This window comes from Elephantulus edwardii, unplaced genomic scaffold (assembly GCF_000299155.1).
Source record: "Elephantulus edwardii isolate Elephantulus edwardi_28Jun2011 unplaced genomic scaffold, EleEdw1.0 scaffold00092, whole genome shotgun sequence".
Taxonomy (NCBI): Eukaryota; Metazoa; Chordata; class Mammalia; order Macroscelidea; family Macroscelididae; genus Elephantulus; species Elephantulus edwardii.
The window spans coordinates 11,412,713-11,435,831 of NW_006399842.1; the positions used below are offsets into that span (position 1 = coordinate 11,412,713).

Genomic DNA, 23,119 nt, shown 5'->3' on the forward strand with positions numbered 1-23,119 from the left:
CGATGAAAAATGAACCTCTCCCCCACCCTTGCTGCTGCCTTTCGCTTCACGCCCCCAGAAAAGGGTTTCTTCACAAGGCTGCCGGTGAAGGTTTTTTTCCAAGTCACATGATCCAGGATGCAGGGGAAGAATCCTTCTTGGAACAGAGATGGGCCCAGAACCAACTCAGATGAGGAGAGATAAGGTGTGATGTGGGGAAGACTATATAAAGAATGGACCCTCGGCTGCAGCAAGTACCCAGCAGTGGGGCCCCTTCTCAAGACACAGCTATGCATATGCCAGCGGGCCCCGTCTCCAGCCACTTGGGGATCAGGACCCAGAGTTATTTCTGCTTCACCACGGCTACCCTGGCATTGTGCCTCATCTTTGCTGTGGCAACCATTATGGTGCTGGAAGTTCAGAGGGCGGTAAGTGGCCTCCTTTATTTTCATTTTCCGATCTGATTTATGTCTACTTTATCCCAGACAGAGTTTTGAGAATAAACTAAAAGTTTGTATGACAGGAAAACAGAATATGTACATTATGTAAAGAAGGAGAGAAAAGAGACTAGTATTTCACTCTCTGAAAGAATTTTACCATTTGGGGGGGGAGGGGGAATCTGTAGCACCATCATCTCAAAACTTACTCAGGTTTGCAGTGCACCAAAAGAATAGAGGAGAGTTATGAGCCTTCAGAAATTAAGATGTAAATCTTGTTGAGCCAGAGAACATTATCAAGGAAGGAAGCAGTAAAGAAACCAGACAATATGTTTACACAACTTGTTATCATGTCTTCAAGACCTTGAGACCAGATTTTAATGTTTCATATAGTCTATCTAATGTTCCTGAAGTGTTAAGAGGCCTCATCAACTACCAAGAGTTTTTAATAAGGAGTTAAGGCTCCAAAGCCAAAAACTCTCAAGCAAAGAGGCAGGTGTAAAGACCCAAGTTCCTTAAAACATTGGGTATCTCAGAGTTAGAGCCTTCAAAGTAAACTGAAAGCTTGCTCACAAGCCATGTCTTTGATGAAGTTACAGTGTCAGAGGAAATGGTGAACAGAGAGGCCCAAAGGAGAAACATTTGTAGACTCCTCAGAAGGCTAAAACCAAAAAACAACTGTGAGGTACACACTGTACAGAGTCAAATCTATCTCCAGACATTTGCTTTGTTTGAAATAAATGTTAAGCTTTGTATCTGAAAACGGAAGATGTGAGAAAGGAGGAAGTTTCTTCATACTTCAGAAAATGAGTATTTACAGAGGACTCACTTGTATGTATTTTGTTGAAAACAGGCAACTGACAGTACATATTGCTTATGGATTTTCTTTTTAATTCAGTAAAGAGGAACTGTTTTTACTCTTAAAGAATAGGTAATTTAAGAGCATAAACCAACCCCCAACCTTACTAAAGTAAAAACTCTTTACATTACTTCGCATTCTCTCTTCTTTATGGTAAGACAATCCTAGCAAATTGTTTCTGTTTCTTTGGTCATCTTAAACTTTTCAATTATTACGAAGAACTTGACATTAAAAGATTTTGTTGTCCATTTCTCAAATACCATAAAATTGAGGCATTTTAATGGAATTGTGGATTGAATTATTAATAAAAGTGAAACAAAATAATCATTAACATCTTACATAGATAGAACTTTTTAAATTATAATTCATTAAACTAATCTACTTATAATTACAATATTTTTAAGTTAATATAGGGCACATTTTTTTCTTATAAGGCTCCATAATTTTTTAAAAATATTTTTATTTGGTGTGAACCAGAAGAGTGACATAAGAATGACCAAAGAAAAGAAAGTCAAGTATCTTTTAAGGAGTTAAGGGGCAATGATAAAAATTGAACAGAAAGGAAGGAAAAATAAAAGGGGGGAAAGAAAAAAGAAAGGAAGAAAGATAAAGTCAAGATGATGAAGGAAGTTGAAAGAGGGAGGTAATAATGATATATAAAGCTAGAGACAACTCCAGCAGTACTCACTTCAAACACCCTATAGTTGATTTAATTCACTCTCACAATACAACTACAGAGGATCTTTCTTCCTCACCTTCACAGAAGGGAAAAATAAGAAACAGAGGAGATAAGATTTGGCCTAAATCTCATCCTTAGAAAGTGATTATGACTGCTTGATTACCATCAAGGGAGAACACTACAATACAGCTACAGAAACACCTAGAAATTTCTTTTCCATCTGACTTTCAGAAGATTTCTCCTTGACTTGCGCCTTATGATGGAAAAAAAAAGGATATGGCTCATGATATAATCACATGGTTTCGTGTGCTGTGATTTCCCAGCCCAAGAAAAATCAGTTACTTTCTTAAAAGTTAAGTCTTGTGATATCAAAAGTAATGTGATAGGGTAGGTAAAGGAGACAGGAAAGATCCGGTGTGAAAAACAATGTATACGAACTTTGTAAGTAAACCACTATAAAATAAAAATTGTATTCAAATTTAAAAAGTAATGCGATTTTAAAAAATGCTAAGTAATTTATGAAAATAATTTCTCATAAATTGTTCAGACATTAGGTATTGCAATAATTAAGAAGGAAGAGAGAGTTCTTGAGTTCTTGAAGCCTTTCTACAGGAAGAGGGGATGTGGTTTAGGACAGATAACGGAGTGCTGGTGGTGTAGTCCATAGAGAATCAATGTGCTTCTAACCCAAAGACCAGAACTTTCTGGTGGTTCTAACCCACTAGAAGTTCCAAGAGAGAATGATGGGCTCTTTCCATGTGATTTACAACCTCTGAAACCCAATTCAAGGTCAACTTTATGAATCAGTTCCCATTCAATAGAACAGGGAGGGTGGAACTTAGACAAATGGAAGGCTCTCACAGGACCTCTGGGAGGCTGGGGAAATAAGTGGAAAAGACCCAAGGAATTGAGGTTTGAAAGAGAAATAGCATTTGACCCAGCTATCCCACTACTGTGATATATACTGTCAGTGCAAAATTTTCAATAAAAGACAGCAAAGACAAAGAAAAGGGAAATGTCTCTTATGTCCTTGAAAGTTAAAAGGTTACATAAAAAGATGGGCTTCTAGGTTGACTCTGATTTCCCCAATGAGTGCAAGCACTTAACAGGCTTTCACTACTAATCAAAAGGTTGAAGGTTTGAGTTCATCCAGAGGCACCTGAAAAGAAAGGCCTGGCAACATGTTTCCACAAAGTATCATCCTTTGAAAACCCTGCGGAGCACAGGTCTATTCTGACATGGAGTCACGATGCACTCAGTGGCAAATGTTTTGTTTATTTGTTTTTATCATGAGGTCCCTAATCTTGGAGGTACATCTGCATTTGAAAATTAAAGATGGGGTTTATTTAGTCTCTGGAAAGATCCCTGACCATTCCAAATGATTAGAGCAGGGCTCAAGAGCATTATATTATACCTTTTCGAGAAGAGAAAGTATCTATTTGCTTTACCATCACAAACAAAAGGAATTTTCATTTATTCTCGCAATATCATTCTACTAGTCCACCAACAATGAACTGAGTACTTGCTTGGGGGTAGTGGTTACTCCTGCTGCTACTGATGTGGTTTTTTTTTTTGTTTGTTTTTAAGTTCATACAAGTATGGGAGTAAGTTGAAATAGCCTATGATGTTTCCCTCTACCCAAATTGCTCTTTATACCTAGCATTCATTCAAAGTATCAATCTAAAAACACACTTAATAAGAATATTCTTAGGAACAAGACTTGTGCTAAACTATGAGGGGAGAATGCACGTAGGCCAGACAGGCCTCCTGTCTTCTGGGAATTCTTTCAAGTTAAAGAGATAAGGCCCAAACACCAAGAGTTTACATTCCAGACAGACTGTGCCAAATGCCATAGGCCAGAAAAATAAGGAGCTTCTACTTGGGCTGAAAAGCAAGGGTGTCAGTCTAGAGACTAAGGTGCAACTGATCCAGGCCGTGGTCTTTACAATTACTTACTATGTGCTATGCATTAGAGAACTAGATAGTGGTCAAGGATGACAGAAGAATTGATGCCTTTGAGTTGTGGTGCTGGAGAAAAGTTTTAAACATACCATGAACTGCCAAGAGCACTAATAGGTCTGTCCTAGAGAAGGTGAAACCAAGCCGTTACTTGGAGGCAAGGATTTTAAAACTCCAGCTCACATACTTTGGGCATATATCCAGGAAGGACCAATCTTTGGAGAAGTATATCATACTTGGAAGGGTAGACGGACAGTGCAGGAGGAAGACCCCAGATGAGATGGATAACTGAGGTAATAAGGGTAGGTGTGTCAGAGACAGTGAGATTGGCTAAGGATAGATAAGGCAAGGGTTCAGAACTATTGTGCATACGGTCACTATGAGTTACAGTTGATTGGACAGCACATAACAATAACAACTTGAGATAAGGTTTGTAGAAATGCAGGGACAAAATCAGATCTCAAGAATTAAAAGATACCTTTTCGTGCCCTAAGTTTCATTATGAAAATTTCGAGACTTACCAAATAGTACAATGATAGAAACCTACTTAAATTTGCAGTGTTAAGGTTTTGCCAAAGTGTTAATGTGTTTGTTTTCTATATATACGTTGCCGATATCATCACTGTTCGACATCAATTACTTCAGCAACTCTACCCTGATTTTTTTATTATCAGCTAGGATAGTCAACATTCATTCCTTCGATAATAATCCTAGTACACAGCCAGCACTTAAACGTCATGATTTGACTGGAAATGTTTCTTATAGCTGTTTGTTTGTTTGTTTGTTTGTTTGTTTGTTTGTTTGTTTGTTTGTTTTGGGACCCAATCTCACTTGAAATAGTGCATTTGGTTTTATCTAGTGTAATCTACAGTGTTGGTATTTAGAGTGACTCAAACTTCCACACCAGATCTACTGTCCCTATGGTCTTGGTTTCTCAGTATTAACAGAAATACCACAAGCGGTAATTTCAAGAAACAGTAACTTATTTTCTTATTGTGCCTGAGGCTAACAGGCTGAAGTCAGGCTTCCAGCTCTATGAGATCTGTGTGATATCTCTCTCTCCCTCTCCCTTTCCCTCTCCCTCTCTGTCTTTCTGTCTCTCCATCTCTGTCTCTCTGTCTCTCTTCCTCTCTCCCCTCTCTCCTTCTTTATGTCTCTCTCTGACTCTCTTCCTCTCTCTCCCTCTCTCCTTCTCTCTGTCTCTCTCTGTCTCTGTCTCTCTTCCTCTCTCTCCTTCTCTCCTTCTCTTTGTCTCTCTCTGTCTCTGTCTCTCTTCCTCTCTCTCCTTCTCTCCTTCTCTTTGTCTCTCTCTCTTTCTTCCTCTCTCCCTCCCTCCCTCCTCATCCTTGCAGTTCCAAACTTGAAGATGATTGTGTCCTCTGATAGTGTTCCTCCCTGTATCTGCTTTCCTTTGTTTTTCTATATTTCAAACGTGAAAAGCTTAAAACACATCCTACACTGAAAATAACCTCAAAGAGAGAAGCCTTGTTCCCCAATAGGCGTGTACTCATAGGTATGTCGTTGAGTACCATTCCGTAGCTGACCCTCCGCAGGTTTTCAGAGGCAGTAAATTGCACGCGAGGAAACTGTACATCCTTCTCCTGTGGAGCAGCTGGTGATTCGAACTGTGTGCCTCTGGGACCACAGCACAACTTTTACACATATTATTGGCAAAATTCACACTCTTAACAATTATTAAATCTGAATCTGTGTTGAACAAGATCCTCATGTGATCTTTTCAACGCACTTTAGAACTTCAGAAATACTGAAGTAATCTCTTGTTTTGTTTATTTTTATAGTAATGACTTTTTTAAATGTTCCAGGCTAGTTCTGTTATAAAATACTTGACATTCTTCATTTACCTTTTTATATCCTCATGATTGTATTCAGATGAAACTTTTTTTCAAGAATAGTACATGTTGTTGTTGTTGTTGTTATGTGTTGTTAAATATGACTCATAGTGACCCTATGAACTACAGATCTGACCCCTGTCCTCTCCTGTGTCATCTGCACACTTCTAGACACACTAGAGCCAGTTGCTGCAGTCACTGTGTCAATCTACCTAATCAGGGGTCTTCCTCTCCTTCACCAACCCTCCGCCCTTCCAAGCGTCATGTCCATCTCCAAGGAATAGATCCTCCTAGCAACATGCCCAAAGTAATAGTACATAACGTTATATACTTCTTATTGTTTCACAACTGGAAGCATATGGGAGGTTGTCTCATCAATGGTGATGATTTATGTAGTCTTCTGATTAAGGTGATGACTGCTAAAAATCTTTTTTGTAAAATACTTTCTAGCATCTGAATAATAACAAAAAAAGGAAAACTTCGAAGACATAGAAATACCCTCCCTTCAATGGTTTGGCATTCCTTGGCAATCTTGCTGTGAACCAATCTTGAAAGTTGAGTGATGATGCTGACCTCATTTCATCTTTGTTTCTCCACTTAACTAAGCATTTTTCTGTACACAAGCACTCTCCATTGGGAGGAGAGGTATAGGTGCAGACCACAGGTCAGGTCATTCTACATGAAGTAAAATAATTATCAAAAGCACAGATGGACAGTAAAATCCGGGTATGAGGAAAGTAGCAATGGAATCAGAACAAAGAGTCGTCTGGAAAGCACAGGGTAATAGCAGGAAGTCAGACTAGGTGGCAAAAAGCCACTTGTCTTTGGACTGGAAGGAGATTCTGAATCTCTGAACCCAACCTCACTTTCATAGGGAAGGAAGGCTTCTGGTGCTCTGATTGCCTATTAAGTGATCTTTAAGCCCTTACTACTCAGAGTGCTCATTGACTCAGAAGCATTAGCATCTGTCTGCAAACCCAGAAGGTGCAAGGTTCAAGGCCCCAGCTGCTCTGCAGGAGAAGGATGGGCAATCTCCTCCCGTGCAACTAACTGCCTCTGGAAATGCACCAGAGGGTCAGCTATTGGTTCAGACCCTAAGGCACTCAACAAAACAAGGCCTCATTCCAGACCTTTTGAATCTAAATCTTCATTTAAATAAGATCCTCATTTGAGGCTACGTCCTCTGAAGTGCAAAAGAGCTTTAAGCTATGGGGTCTATATTCCACAATGATGCTCCCAATGAAAATAACCTTTCAGCTGAGACTTTTCTTTTAGACTCATTTACTTTCCCATCAAGTCTCATCTCCTGGTGAGAAGTTACATTTCCACCCCAGGTATACTGAATTAAAATCTGCCTTTTAACCAGATTCCCCAAGTGATTCTTATTTATACATAATGCAAACTCTCAGCAGATGCTGGAATCAGAATGAACTGGATCAAAGTCCTCTGAGAAACTCTGCTTGACCCTAAAGAAGTAGAGTAGAGTGAAAATTAAAAGTTACACATTCAAAAACAATAGAATTTAAAGCTTTCCTCTGTCTTTCACCATCTCTGGGACCTTCTCCAATAATGTCTTGGGCCTAAGCCTTAGTTAGTTCCTAGTTCTTGGAGTCAAGGAACAGTTAAATGAGGTAAGCCTAGAAAGCACGTTCACCCCAGAAATAATCCTCGTTATTAGCACATGATAACTCAAAAAAGGCATTCCTAAAAAAAAAAAAAAGCATCTCAGGATCATGAGTAAAAACCCGTTGTACAAGACAATTGTGAGGTTAGATGGGAAGAGGATATAGACTTTCTCCTGAGACATACCAGACAAAGCCACCTTGTACAATACTCAATCAGAAGAGAATTTTTGGCAAAAGTAAACCGGGAAGCTCGTTACTCCACACATCATTGTTCTAAGAAAAGAAATGAGCCTTTCAAGGTATTAAAACAAACTAAACACATTATGCCAAAGAAGTATCCAACATAATCTTCTAAAACACTAACACTTCAGATACAGTGCCTGATTATACCCACAATGACCCTGTGGAAATCCCACTGCCATCAAGTCAATTCAGACTCATAATAGACACAGAGGAGAGGTGCCTAAGAGGGTTTTCAAGGTCCTAGATCTTTCTAGAAACAAACTGTCTCATCCTTCTTGCTTGGGTGACTCAGTGGTTGTGGATGTTAGCTGCCACTGAGTCAGCTCCCGCTCAAAGAAGCCCCCCTGGGTAAACTCGAATGAAGCCCTGCTCAATCCTCCGTCATCCTCACTCTCTCCACTGGGCTTCAGCCAATTGTTCTAGTCACTGTGTCAAGTGCAGTGAAGAATTATTAGTATTTCTATCTCAGTTGTTAAAGGAGACGAGGAAACGATTCTAGACAAGGAAGAGGATTTGCCTCAGGTGTGGAAGGACAGGTTGCAGGTCACCAAGCCCCCCGCCACACACAGGGAGAATATTTTTTATCGTTGGGTGATACACACTGATACACATTAAGTCTGAAAAAAAGAGGAAGAACATTCAAATGAAAACAGATGGAAGTATAGTCGGTTGCTAACTTGGCGATGGGGTTTCCTGAATTGTACAACGGAACCACACACATCAAGTTAGGAGGGTCGGCTTGCCTATGTCTGTTTCTATCCTTTGTGCTTCCATACTCAAGGCCAAGATGCTGAGCATGATGGCTTCTAATTTTCCAGTCAGGAGGACTCAGATACTCAGGCAAGATTGCAGAGGGAATAGTAGGGCTGGGAGAATACCATTTCCAAGAAAAAGTTGATAGACAGGATATAGCTTAGTTCCTGGGGCAGAACATGAATCAGTAAATTTTTAAAAGTGTTACTTCTTTATATCCTGCTTCTCCACCACCATAGGCAAAGACTACATGGAAAAGAGGATAGTATCTCTCCTGGGTAATGAAAAGAAATGGGAGACTTATTTCTTGTCCACAATGAGCAGCCAGGAGAAGCTGTGGAGTCCTACTTCTAGAGCACTTCAAATATCAGAATAGTACATTTCTATCTTTATTCCCTGGGACCACAATGAAGTTTATTAAAGGGTCAAGAAGCTTTCCTATACTAATTTTTCCCCTTCACTTCTACCTCTCCAATATCAGGAAAACAGAAATCATGAAAATGACAGGAAGAGATCTACTCTGATGCCCTGTATAAACTAGTCATTAGTCCTCCTCCTTGGTATTACCTCTTACAACCTTCCTACTTAAGTTTGGTCTGTGGACCTTCAGCATCACCTGGGTCCTTGTCAGAACCAGATTCTCAAACTGCACTCAAACCTACTTGGATTTTTCAGGGACTGCCTCCCCAACTAACCCATAAAATCCATCAGGAAGTCTTCCAGTGACTGATGCCATACCTGGCACATGCCCAGTACTCCTTCCACATGTGCTGAATGAGTGATTCTCTGGTAGTGCCCAAGAGTTATTGGCCTCTGAGATGTCTTTGCTGCTCTTGATGTTTCCAGAATTCTCCCACTGATGTCCCTAGACACCTTCGAGCAGCTGGCAAGTTCAACGATCTTGACATCACATTTCATTTAAATGCTCATTCTCTATGCATTTGCACATCATGAAAATCAGTGGTAATGTTGGCAGTCAATTAGATGTGTATTACATTTTAAAATGTTGTTCACTGTCACGCAGAGACAATATGGAGGGGAATTTTGTAAAGTCACGTTTTCCTATGAACTGCATGTGTAATTGAAAGACCACAAATGTTCAGAATGATTCTTTTATGTGGCCCTTAACTAAAGAAAAGGCATAAAATATTATCAAGAAGTAGGGGAAAGCCTTATAAATCATGAACATCTTTCTTTTGTTGAAAAGCTCAGGCCTGACTTCCCTATAGCCTCCAGAGTTGGGTTACATTTGGGCTTTGCCTCCAGGAAATTTCTTTACCTCAAGACTACCACCTACTTGGGCTAAAGAAGAGATCCATGTATCAAAAAATATGCCTTCAGCATAAGACAAAGACCAGAACTCCTAGGGAAACCATGAGTTGTTGTTGTTATATGTTATGTGCTGTTGTTATGAGTCGTTTGTGACTCATAGTGACCCTATGTACAACAGCCCTAAACCCTGCTCTATCCTGTGCCAATCATACTGCCTCTGACACACCCATCCCGATTACCCCAGTCACTGAAACAATCTACCTCATAGAGGGTCTTCCCCTCTTGCGCCGTCCCTCCACCCTCCCAAGCATGATGTCCCTCTCCAAGGACCTGTACCTCTTTACAACATGTCCAAAGTATGTCACCCCTGATGGCCCTACATGGTCATACAGAATACTTTGAACATGCTATGTCAGTAGCTGCAGACATATTGCATTGGCTGGGAAGCTGTTTCAAATATTTACACATATATATGCATGCAGGCAGCTCTGGTGACCTAGTGGGTCAGGAGTATCACTGCCAACCCAAAGGCAGGGGGTTCAAATCCCAAAGCAGCTGCATGGGAAAAAGATGTGAAGCTTCTGAAAATCCACTGGAGGAGAGTCAACTTACGAGTCAGTTCTGATTCCATAGCACATAACAACAGTAGCGTATGTGTATATAGGGAACTTTGGTGCCGTAGTCTGTGGGTAAGCATGCTACTAATCTAAAAGCTGAGCCTGTCTGCCAGTTCAAATCCACCAGCGGTTCTGCAGGAGAAAGATGGGCAGGCAACATCCTCTTGTGCCATTTGCAGCCTCAGAAAAGCTGCTGGAGGATCAGTTATGGGTCCAGTCTGACTCAGTGGCAATGATTTTTGTTGTTGTTGATATGTACTTAAAATTTACAATATCATCACAATGTTTAGCATATAAACATTCAATTAACTCAGAATTTCCAACCACAAGAAAGATAAATATGTACCTTCCCAGGTATGTTTACAACATACTTTGCTGTTTGATGAAACAAATGTGGAAAAAGCTCCCTCATATATGAAATACATGACTCTTGATTGTTCTTATGTTAACTAAGGACATGCTGTGAAGCAATACACTGGGAGTTAAAAACACAAGTTTCTGGCCCCTGAGCTGCTAGAAACGTCCCATGCAGCCTTGCACCAGTCTTCTTACCTCTCTGTCCCATGTACCTCCCTTGTGAAATGTAAACAGTATTTTTTTTATTTATGTTTTTGTAAACAGTATTTTTTATTTTGCATTTCTGATAGATAGTTGAGTACATGGATAAAGAAAAAATATTTCTAAATTAAGTCAGTGAATTAATTTTAAAACTTAAGAGTCTGATGAAGGTATTTTTTAAATTAATTTTAATGGAAGTTTACAGAGACTTAGGATTTCCATTCATTCATTGTTGCACTTTTCTCCCTGCCCACCCCTCCCCATGAAGATAAATTATAAAGTGCATAAACCACTGAGAATATCCAAAAGGGTGAGACAGGTGTCAGGAGATGGGGGAAGACTTGGTTTTTTATGATTCTCATTCTGCTTCTTTTCTTTCTTTTCTAGGACTCTGTTCCCAACCCAGTTGTCAAACCCATTGTTGGAGGTAAGCCTATGGAATTAGGAATAACTGTGTAGTGAATCACACTGATGATGCCATAAGGTTTGGGAGATGATTAGTGGTTCAATCACCATGAGAGTGCCCAGCAAACAGTAAAGGAAGAACTGAGCGGATGCATACAGATTTACCCTCGCAGCCCCTGATCAATACTATTGCCTCCACCAACCTCTCACCTGGCAAGCCTATTAATGAAAATCTGTACCTCAGGCATACGCTTTTGCACAGGCACTGACAGGAAGAAACACAGAGTAGTGTGAAGAACTTGAAATCCAGAGTTGGGCATAGATGGGTATAAATCATGGCTCTACTTCTCTTCAAACCTCAGTTTTTCCTACCTACCTTCCTACACAGACTGCAGAAATTCAAATATCATTGTGATTTTACTGTGCAAAATAAGTTTGGTTCCTTGGTTCCATCCCAATATTCCCACAGCCTCTTCATAACAAAACACTCCATCAACCAAATGATGATTCCCATGACCAGCAGAGAAATTCCTTGTCCGTTTTTTAAATTTATTTTCATGGAAGTATACAGAGAGGTTGGATTTTCATTCATTCATTGTTGCACATTTTCCTCCCTCTCCCTCCCTTCTTCCACCCCCAGTCCACTTTGAAATGCACCTCTTTCCTTGCCAATTTTAAAAACAGCTTTTCTTTCCCCCTCTCTATGTATAAACATTTGGAAGAGTGAACATAATCAAGGTAGATTGTGTGCATTGTGGTTCACTTGTGCACACCTCACAACTCTCTAAGGGTGATTAGAATCCTTATTTTATAGGTAAGGGAACCAAAGCTCAGATTGGTTTACCAGTTTGCCTATGACTTCACAGTGAGTAAGGAATGAGGAAAGATCTCAAAGCAGCTGACCTACTTTGGATCCTTTATGCTTAGCTAGGATCAAAGGGTCAGACACATAGTGAAACTCAGTACTGTTCTAATGCCTCTACCAGCTTTCCACATCTGAGAATCATTTCACACACACTGTGTAAGTGTTCCTTTTTCCTTTCTTTTTATTATAGCTTGAGTGAAAGTTTACAAAGCAAATTAGTTTTCCATTCAAAAACGTACACATATTTTTCCCTTGACATTGGTTGCAAACCCACTCTCCTCATTTCCTTCTGGTTTCTCAGTCCCGTTCTCCCTTCTTTCCCACTCCTTCCTGCCTTCTTCTTGAAGTTTATTTTTAGGTGAATTAGGCCCTTTCTGGCTATTGGCTCACTGTACTGTACTTTCTTCCCTGGTCTTATCCATCATGTTGCAGGTTTGTCTGTTGTTTGGCTGAGAGTTGATTCCCGGTGGTGGGTTCCGTTCCAGGTTTGTAGGGTGTCCAAGGCATATAGTGTCTCAGGGATCTGCCAGTCTCCTCAGACCAGTAGTTGCCACACTCTTGATCACTTCCTCTGCACCTGCCCGCCCCCACGCCCCCCAGCTGCTTGTTTTAATGTCTCATCAGTGTGCTGTTATCCAGTGCTGGGACAGAAGGCTTAAGGTGACCACATATGTAGATTTACATTATAGTTGACGTGGTGGAAATAAAGGTCGTGGTAGAAGAGCTAAGATCAAACTTAAGCCTCAGCTTTGCAGACCAAGAGTTGGGTTCATTTCAGTTAATTCTTTCCATTGCCTGAGAGTTAAAAGAGCTTTTCATCTTTCCTGGGATTGTTATGTGACCTCTAATACCCAGGGACTCCTAGAAGCCATGTAGTTGTTACTTGCCGTCAAGTCAACTCCTACGTCAAGGTAACAACTTCCACAGAAGAATCTGACTGCTATGATCCATAGGGTTTTCAGTGGCTGGTTTCTGGAAGTAGACTGCCATGAATTTCTTCCTAGTCTCTCTTACTCTTGAAGCACCACTGAAATCTCATCATCATAACAGCACAGCCTCCAATACTAAGTAGGTGGTGGTTGTGTATGAGGTACATCGGCTGTGTTAATAACTCGGGCCTCCCATTCACTGTGCCATTGCTTGTCTATCATACAAATCCTGAGAAGTGTGAAACAGAAGCCAGAGCACATATGGATCCTCACACTTTCCCTCTTCTCCCTTTTAATTCAGTCTGCAGTTGAAGAGATGATCTCTCCAAAAGCAGATATAGGGGTTGAAATTCAGACTTTCTTGGCATTCTAGTTCCTGGCCTGTGGGGACCTGAAGGAATGCACTTTTCCTCTGAATGACTTGCATTTCCTTTTTCTAACATAATCAAGGGAGTGAGGCAAGCAGGGCAGGATGACCTTGCCCTGGCATGGATGTCGCCACAGCATTCCATAAGGAACTTGGGTGGCATAATAGGCTGAATGCTGGGCTACTATCTGAAAGGTTGGCAGTTCAAGGTCATCACTGTTACATGGGAGGAAGATGAGGCAGTTTGCATTGACTGAGATTTACAGCCATAGGAACTCAATGTGACGCATTAGTCAGGATCAACTCAATAGCAGGAGGGTACAATGTTCTATAAGTCAATCAAATACCTTAGGACTCTTCATTCACTTTACCTTTCCAGTGGTTTACAACACTTACATAACTCAGGAAGCTATTTTCCTACTTCCATTCTCCTGAAAAATGTGGCTATAAGAGGAGACCAAATGAGGTTGACTTGCTAATCTTTTTATTTTTTGTCTGTTTTAGAAGTTCTGTAATTTTAATCACAGAACTGCCAGAAAGTTTTGGCATAATATCAATGTAAAATCACAGTTCTTTCATTCTTATATATTGGTGCAGTCAGCTTCATTGTGGGCTGTCCCGGGTCCATCTGAATTGACAGTTCCAGAGAATATCCCTTTAATGTAGTGAGGTTTCTTTCTTCTTCTTCTTCTTTCCCTTCATTTTTTAAAATTATTATTAATTTTAGTGAAAGTTTACAGAGACTTTGGATTTCCATTCATTTATTGTTGCACTTTTCTCCCTGCCCACCTCTCCTCCCTAGTTCACTCTTCTCTTTGAAAAGTAAAAGAAAAATTCTTTTATTGTTATACAATCCCTCCCCCGAGGTCCACTCCACTATGCAACCTTCATTCTGGACTCCTGCCATGACAATAATATCTAATCATATATCCCTTTAAAAACAGTTCTCTCCTTCATCTGTTTCAACGCAGTATATATAATTTATCACATCATTCTCAGTCTCCCCCCAACCTCGATTGTCAGTCCCGTTTTGCAACAGTGGCACTATGCAGTATTTGTCCTTTTGTGACTGAGATACTTCACTCAGCATAATGTCCTACTGATGAACCTACCACCATAAGATCAATAAAAGCTATCATTGACAGCAGACACTAAAATAAGTAGAGTAAATATTCGCTATTATCCAGATCTTCCTGATTCTACGCGGCTATGGTCCAGGCAATCAGAGGCCCACCAGACTGTAGACAGGAGAGGAAGTGTGGAAGAGTTAGCAGCCCTCCTTCTAATCGTCCTAGAAAGACTGAAACCTAGAAGAGCCCTCGCTCCTATCAAGGGACCTGTATGGGTGCAGTCTGTAGGGAGTGTGCATGGCTAATCCAAAAGTAGCTCTTCTTGGCAATTCTAATCCACCAGCTGCTCCTCAGCAGAAAAATGGGCAAGCTCCGCCGATGCAATTTGCAGCCCTGGAGAAGCCCCTGGAGGGTCAGCCAGGAGTTTTTTCCACTCAATGGCAATGAATTGGAAGGATTTTTTGGTTTTTTTGGTTAATTCCTATCATGGGGACTAATTCATATGTAAATTGCCTGAATCCAAGAGGGTTTCTCCTGCTTAGGGAGAATGCTCTTGCTTAAGGGGTAAATTGCTTTCTAGAAAGATGCAGACATATTGTTACATCAGTTCCTCTAAACACATTCCCATCATTCAAAACTTATTGCCGTCAAGTCTACTCTGACTCATAACGACACAATAAGACAGAGTAGATTTGATGGGGGAGTTGAGAGAAATTGAAAGAAATCTGTTCTGAGAAACAATGTATTTTAATTTTGTAAATAAATTGGTATAATTTTTAAAAAAAGAGTAGAACTGTCTGTCCCACATGGTTTCCAAGGCTGTAAATAATTCAGGAAAGCAAACTGTCATATCTTTCTCCTGTGGAGCAGCTGGTGCATTTGAACTATCAACTTTTCATTAGCAACTGAAAACTTTAGCCATTGCACCACTAGGGCTCCTTACATTATTCAAAACTACCTTTAAACTTTCTTTCACAGCAAAGCTAAGAGAATGAAAGACCTCTCTATAAGAAATAAACTACAAAATTAGTCTCTTAAAGCATAATAAGATCATGAAGAAACATCCAGAATGGTGGTGATGGTGTGTGTTGTGAGTCTGAACTAGCCCAGAGCTGACCTTCAGCAGATTTTCAAAGGCTATAAATTGCACGGGAGGAGACTGTCCATCCTTCTCCCACAGAGTCACTGGTGCATTCGAACTGCATGTGTTCGAGTTTGCAGCATAGCTACTTACTACAAGGCCACCAGTGCTAGAGGAGTCTAAATCTACTATCCCCGTCCCTGTTCCAAAGAGGAGAGAGGAGGAAAGTGCAAAAGAAATGAGGAAAGGGCAAAAAAGAAAATCATTTGGTCCGGTGAAGTACGTTGAGATTTCATACTTGAATTTAGCACATACAAGTCTATAAATCCAGAGATCTTGGAGCTTCCTACCTTTCAAACTCTTTTCAAAAACTCTGGGGAAAGAATGAAAGAGGAAGGGAAGAAAAGAGGAAGAAAGGAAGGGAGAGTTAGAGGGAGGAACAAAGGATTCTTTGATCCCTAGTCCTCTAACAAGTTTTTTCATATATTTCACTTAAACTCTGTGGATTCCATGCATGTTGGCTTCAATTCCTGTCCAGGAAATGAAAGCCAACCATTACATTATAGCTTATATTTTAGGTGGTAGACTCTGCGCTCATTGTTATGCATTATCCCACTTCATTCTCCCAGCAATTCATCAAGGTTATTGTTGTTGTTGTTACTTTTGAAAAGCCAGGACAGCTCAAAGAGGTTGAACGCCTTACACAAACCCACATACAATTTGAACCCAAGTCTATTTGGTTCCCAAGTCTAGTTTTCTAAATATGCTACCACATCTAGAGCAACTATCAGGTATTTTCAAAGTTACTTGAAAATATTAGTAGAGCTCACTAGATGACTCCACACTTACCTTTCTTTTTAAGGACCCTCCAGAGGATTGCCATTAATTCCAATTTAAACTCAATTTTTTATTTACTGATAAACTGCTATGTGTATTCTATTAGAGCAGTGTACCCTAAAGACTCTTTGTAAATCTAAGGTTACCCTGTTGTTCCTTTTTTAAAAATATATAAAAATGCAGAGTATTCATGTTTCTATAATTTGTCAATATAGGGCCAGTAAGGAAATGGTCAAGTTGAAGTCATTTGAAATGACCTTAAAGTCAAAGAATCCACTTTGATCCCACATTCTACTAGAAATGGAAAAGAATCTCCCCTAAATGTCACTGTTGTGACAACTACCTATTCTACCAGAAAGATAAAACTAATAAGCCAGAAGATAGTAGTGCAGTCATTAAGGTAATCCTTTCTTTGGAAGGATTAAAATGTTTTCAACAGATGGAAGGAAGATTCTGTACACTTTCCTGAAAGAATCAGATGGTCTCAACCACTTAGGTATATAATTGAAAAACTCCAATCCACCAGATAACTCTGGGAGCTTTGCTTTAATGAGTATTTCATTAATCAGATGACTCTACTTAGAGGCATTGTTATATTGTGCCACTCTAGCAAAGAAAAGAAGAGTAAAAGAGAAAAGAACTGCAATTTCTCAGATATCTCCTTTAAACCAGATGACTGCACTAGCCGCTTGACATTTGTAATCTCATTGCATTTCCCAGCATCCTTATTCCCGGGATAAAGATTACTTACTACTTCTCCTTTGCATTGTCAACCAAAGGCATATGGTTCAAGTCCACCAACTACTCTGTGGGAAAAGGATGGGCAATTTTCTCCTATGCTATTTCCTGCCTCTGAAAACCCACTGGCCAGTCAGCTATGAGTTGGTTCCAATTCAATGGTATACAACAATGCAACTTCTATTTTATAGATACAGTAACAGAGGACCAGGAAGGGAAAATAATAGCATTATAAAAGGCTTTGTGGATTCCCTAGATGTTCTTTTGAAGGTGCACTGTGTCTTTTCTTAACACCAAAATTTCTGTAGAGCTGGAAGGTATCTGGCACTCAGGACACATATTATCTAGCCTGAAAGGTGTATTAGCTTTGACCCTGGAGAGCTACTTGCACACTGTTAGGTCTTTATGGAAGCCCGATCCCTCTTAATTTGTTATTTAGCAGGGCTCAGTTCATGAGACTAAAGTCCTCTGCTGAAAATTTTCCTACAAGAGGGAGACCAGAAAGCTTATTAGGGTTTGTTTGCCCAGCACCTCCATCCATCTGTCTCGTCACTTTTCGGTTCTAGTGTCTATGGTAACTGTAAGTCCACTTCTCCCTTCATTTAACCTTCTCTGCTCCCTGGAAAGCCTAAAAGAAAGGGAAAGAGCACCATATGAGAGTCAGGAGACTTGTGTTTTGAACCTAGCTCTGTAACTGTGGAGCCCTCAGCCAAACCTTCAAGTTCTCTGGGCTGTCTCAGCGTTTATAAAACTAGAGGCTCAATTAACATGACATCAAAGGGCTCTTTATGCTTTAACATTGACATCTTAGGGTAAAGTCCACTCTTAAGGTTTCTTTACTGCTGACTTTCAGGAGCATGGTCTTTTCAAGGACGTTGAACAATCTGTTTCCTCTGTGTAACTGGCCAAGAAGGACACAATGCTAGTTCTTTCTCTGTGGGATTTTAAACAAAGCCCAAGAAAGGATCATGGTCCTTCTAAATGAGGCCAACTTATGGAAAGAAAACTTACTAATCTTGTATATCTAAACAAAGTTTTATCTTCAGAGAAATTCACTAAGTCTTGAGTTGTATGCCCCATTGAAAAAGCAAGGAGTTCTGAGCTCTGGTTCTGTCTCTATATTAACTCACTAAGTGACCTTGACCTAGGACAAGTCTTCCATGAAGATAGAGTAAGGAGCACATCTAGTATAGGTTACCAAATCTAGACCATGTGATCACTCAGAGACCTTCTACTTCTATGAACCATTCCTTAAAAACCAGACTTGGGCGTAAGTCAGCTTTGTCCCTAGAGCAAAAATGTTCCATTCCACCACTTCAGGTGTCTAACAATCTCAATGTATGAAAATAGTCTTTTAAATGAAGTTTAAAAATGTACCTACAAAGATGCATGGTGGAGGTGGAGCTAATTCCCCACCACCACCACCACCAGGTCTAGAAGTGCATAGTTTAAAAGATCCTTCTAGATAATCAAATCTAACCTGCATTTCATCTAGAAAGGGAAATTGAAGCCTAGAGAGGGATCATTTTAACTCCTAAGCAATTAACTGATCCACTAATGGCAAATAGTTCTCATTTTCATTTGTCAAAGTGTTCTCTTCTTCAAACTAAGTCCTTCAGTTCCTTTAGTCCCCTCAATCAAATTTAGCAAGAAAGTGAGTGAGGCAGGATGTATTTTTCTCTATATATTCACAGCATTAAAAATCCAGAGACATTACAAGATTCTAGCTCCACATATCATCATCTTTTTATAAGTCACTTCTTCTTGACCCCATATCATAGATGAAAATTATATCATGACCTCTGAGGGTAGTAAGGAGCTTTAAACCGTTCAGCCGATGATGACCTATGAAATGTTCACTTAGCTTTTCTCACATCCTCACAGCCTTCAAATCAGGCCACCTCATTTTTTAACAATACTGGCTAGTCAAATCTTATTTGAGCTGCTAGCTCTGTTGACTTACAATGTGACATAAGTATCCTTAGTTAAGGTCTTTCTATGGCCTTCTCCAAGAAATGAGGATGACAGAAGTGTTGATTATCAGCTGAACTCATCTCCTTAAACCTCTGCTTGGAATCTTTGTGTTTAGATCCTGTGGATCTGGCAGCACTGTCTTCTTGCTGGCAACCTTGTCATCAGCTAGAGGATAACAAGGGTGCCCTTCTCCAGAATGTTCTCTAATTTTACTAGCCCATTTTTCAAATGTTCCTCCAGGGTCTGGCTCCCAGTACCCCTTTCTGAGTCAACTCCAGCAATATCACTTTTTCTTTAGTTCTAAACCCTCTGAAAAGATTCTTTAAGAAAAACAAAATGCACCATGCCATTTGACTTCAGGAAATGCAAATGTTTCACTATAGCTTGGTTTTTCTGTATTTTTTGGTTGGTTTCTTTTTTTCCCATCTTTGGGTTTCTCAGAATTACAACTGAGGTCACTTCACTAAACATGTATAGACCAGAGAAGGGGGGGGGAGAAAACCCAAAGGAACCTGCATGTGTAAGAGGCAACAAGTCAGGACTTGTTCTGCTACAGCACTTGTCTACAGAAGTTCCCTTGAACTTGGCTTGGTAGGAGAAATCTTTGACCCATGAGCCAAACCTGGCATGATGTGCTAGCCTCAGCCGAGGGCACATGTCTTATCTTCCTATATAACATGACTTGCAAAGTCAATTAAGAAATGATCCTTTATTATTCCAGTTCTGGGGAGCAAGAAAACCATGCATATTCACCTCACTGGGGTCACATGTACTTGCCTGGAATCTACAAAGAGAAACAAAGAACATAGGTCAGATGATTCCATTTATAAAATATCTTCTTATAAAATATTTTTGGGGTTCCAGAATTTGGGGGCTGGGCAAACCCCAACCAATCTGCAGCCATGAAGTCAATTCTGATAGTCTGAGACTTCCATAGGATTTTTGAGGTTGTACAGTGCTTAGGAAATAGCAAATATTCAAAAACATTAACTATTATTGTTGCTACTGTCGTAACTACTACTATCATCATCTGCGTAATTATTGGAATAATAGCATAAGGACAGGAAAGAGGTGAGGGATGATACCTGAGGATGCAGCAGGAGTCAGAAGACAAAGGAACACAAATGCCCTAGTAAAGAACTTGAGGCTGATCCTGAAGAAAAAGTGAAGTCAGAAATTCAAAGCAGGAAGAGATGTAGTTAAGTCTGTCTTTCTAAAAATCCTTCTGACTTGTTGCTGTAGGTGGCATGAAAAGCCCACAAGGAGGACGTTGGAGCAGAAGAAATCTCTAATGGCAGTAAAGTTTCATTAGGAGAATAAACCATCCTCAGTACTATGATTCTAATTCTTTAGAGCCCAAGAGTGTGGGCCATGAGGTGAGACAAACAGGGCCAAGGAAATATGTTTGGAGGATGAGTGAGGGATATTATACTCGTCAGGGACTCCAAGGCTGCAAATCTTTACAGCGGGGCACCTTTTGGTTATTAGTGCAACACATAATGTACTATTGTTAGTAGCTGTCCAATTGACTATGACTCATAATGACCCTGTGGATCTGAATTTTGTTCTATCCAATGCCATCTGATATACTTGAGTCCACAGATAAAACACTGTGCCAATCCATGTTGTGGAGGGTCTTCCTCTCTTTCACTAATCCTTTGCCTTTCTAAGCATGATGTACTATAGTATGAAAAAGACTGAGAGTCTCTTGCAATTTAAATCCACCAGTCAACCCAAAGGAGATAAATGGATAGTCTCCTTCCAGGTGATTTACAACATCTGAAAATCTGCTAGATGGTCAGCTATGAGTTGGTTCCAACTCCATGGCAATGAGTTAATTAGTTGCATTGAACCAATTTCAACTCAAGGCAAACTCACACGCTACAGAATTCCATTTGATTTTCTTGGCTATTTCCTCAACAGAAGAAATCCCATTTTCTACTTCTATGGTACTTCTGGGTGTGTTTGAACAGCCAATCTTTAGATGAGCAAACAAGCACAAATTGTTTATGCTGTTCAAGGATCTATATCTTTTTCTGGTGGTTTAGTGGCTGGATTGAGCTAACAATGAGCTATGGGCTGGAAGTCTCTTGGTTTACAGTCAACCAGCACCTGGTGGGTGTGCATTGTATTTAAAAGGCTTTAATTGATTTGGGGATGAACATTTTTCTAAGTGGGACAGCAGTAGTCTATATGCTGTCCTGAAGTAACTTGGGGTTGCTGATTCAGGCTTGGAAACAGGAGTGGCACCTACTTCCTCTTCCTCTTCCACATGCCCCTAGAAACTCTATGAACATAGAGAAATTATGATAATTACAGAGCAAGGTTCAGGTCTTTTGTTCATACGATCACTATGAATTGTACTCAACTCGACAGCACTTAACAATAACAGCAACAGTGGTCAGAAGCTGTTCTGCAATCCCAAAGGCATGCAGTTCAAATGCCCTAGCTTCTCCATGGGAGAAGGATGGGCAGTCTTCTCTTATGCTATTTACTGCCTCTGAAAACCTGTTGGAGGATCAGTTATGGGTTGGTTCTCAACTGTACACTGCACACAGCAAAACACATCTGTGTGTCTGTGTGTGTGTGTGTCTGCGTCTGTGTGTGTGTGTGTGTGTGTGTGTGTGTGTGTGTGTGTGTTAACAATTACAGCTTGCTCAAGTCCACAATCAACACTCTTGGCACCAGGAGTCAGAAAATTAAAAGACAAATTACTTTGGGAAAATCTGCTGTCAGAGACTTTTCCAGAGTGCTGGAAAGCAATGATGTCAGTTTAGAGACTACAGTGCACCTAATCCAAGCCATGGTCTTTGCAATTACTTGCTATGCATCAGAGAGCTGGAAAAGACTAAGGATGACAGAAGAATCAATGCCTCCAAATTGTGACGCTGGAGAAGTGTTTTTTGGTTGTTGTTTTTTTCACGTCAGATGTGTAGCGTGCCTATGTAGTAACAAGGTTTAAATGGTGGCACATGTCATACAGAAGTATGAACACTCAATCATCAAGCTTATGAACTGGCAAAGAATCTGGAGAAGAGTCTTGAACATACCATGGACCGCCAAGAAAACAAATAGGTCTGTCTTAGAGAGGGTGAAACCAAGTTTCTCCTTGGAGGCAAGGATTTTGAAACTATGTCTCACATACTTTGGGCACGTGGCCAGGAAGGATCAGTCCTTGGAGAAGGACATCATACTTGGAAAAGTGGAGGGACAGCATAGGAAGAGAAGAAGAACCTGGATGAGATGGACTGATACAGTAACTGGAGCAATGGGGGTTAGTTTGTTGGAATTAGTGAGACTGGCTTAGGACAGGGCAGGGTTCAAACTGCTATAAATAAGATCACTATGGGTCACAGGTAACTCGGCAGCACATAACAAACACACACCACACACACATACACACACACACACACGCGCGCGCGCGTGCGCACGCAGAGGTGGCCTAATGTTAAGAACCTACACTGCAATCTTGAAGGCACATGGTTCAAATCCACCAGCTGCTCCACAGCAGTAGGATGGACAGTCTCCTCCCATGAGACTAACTGTCTTTGAAAACCTGCCAAAAGGTCAGCTATGGGTCAGTTCCTACTCAATGGTACACAATAACAAATAGATAGATTTTCAGAGGCCTTTAATCTCACAGAAGGAGACTGCCCATCTTTCTCCCAAGGAGCAGCTGGTGGCCTTGAACCACATGCCTTTGAGATTGCAATGCTGCTTCCTGCCTCTAGGCTACCAGAGCTCCATATAGATAGATAGATCTATATCTATCTATCTATCTATCTATCTATCTATCTATCTATCATCTATATATATATTAGATATATACACACATATATATTGTCTAACTATATCTATCTGTCTAACTATATCTATCAATCTATCTCTATTTATATAAGAGATAAAGACAGAGTATCTCCTTTCATGCAATTTACAGTCTCAGAAACCCAATACTCACTACCAGTGATAGATATGAACTCTAGGAGTCAGAACCAATTCTTTGATGGTGGGGATTTTTAAAA

General features: G+C 40.3%; 1 protein-coding gene across 1 annotated transcript in view; it reads left to right on the top strand.

The window, feature by feature from the left end:
* The first annotated feature begins 212 nt into the window (after window positions 1-212).
* Window positions 213-23,119, top strand: part of TNFSF8 (tumor necrosis factor (ligand) superfamily, member 8) — a 30,111-nt gene continuing 7,204 nt past the window's right edge. Inside the window, exons 1-2 of the mRNA XM_006890709.1 lie at window positions 213-407; window positions 11,219-11,258. Coding sequence (XP_006890771.1) covers window positions 213-407; window positions 11,219-11,258 — 235 coding nt within the window. The remainder of the gene's footprint in view (window positions 408-11,218; window positions 11,259-23,119) is intronic.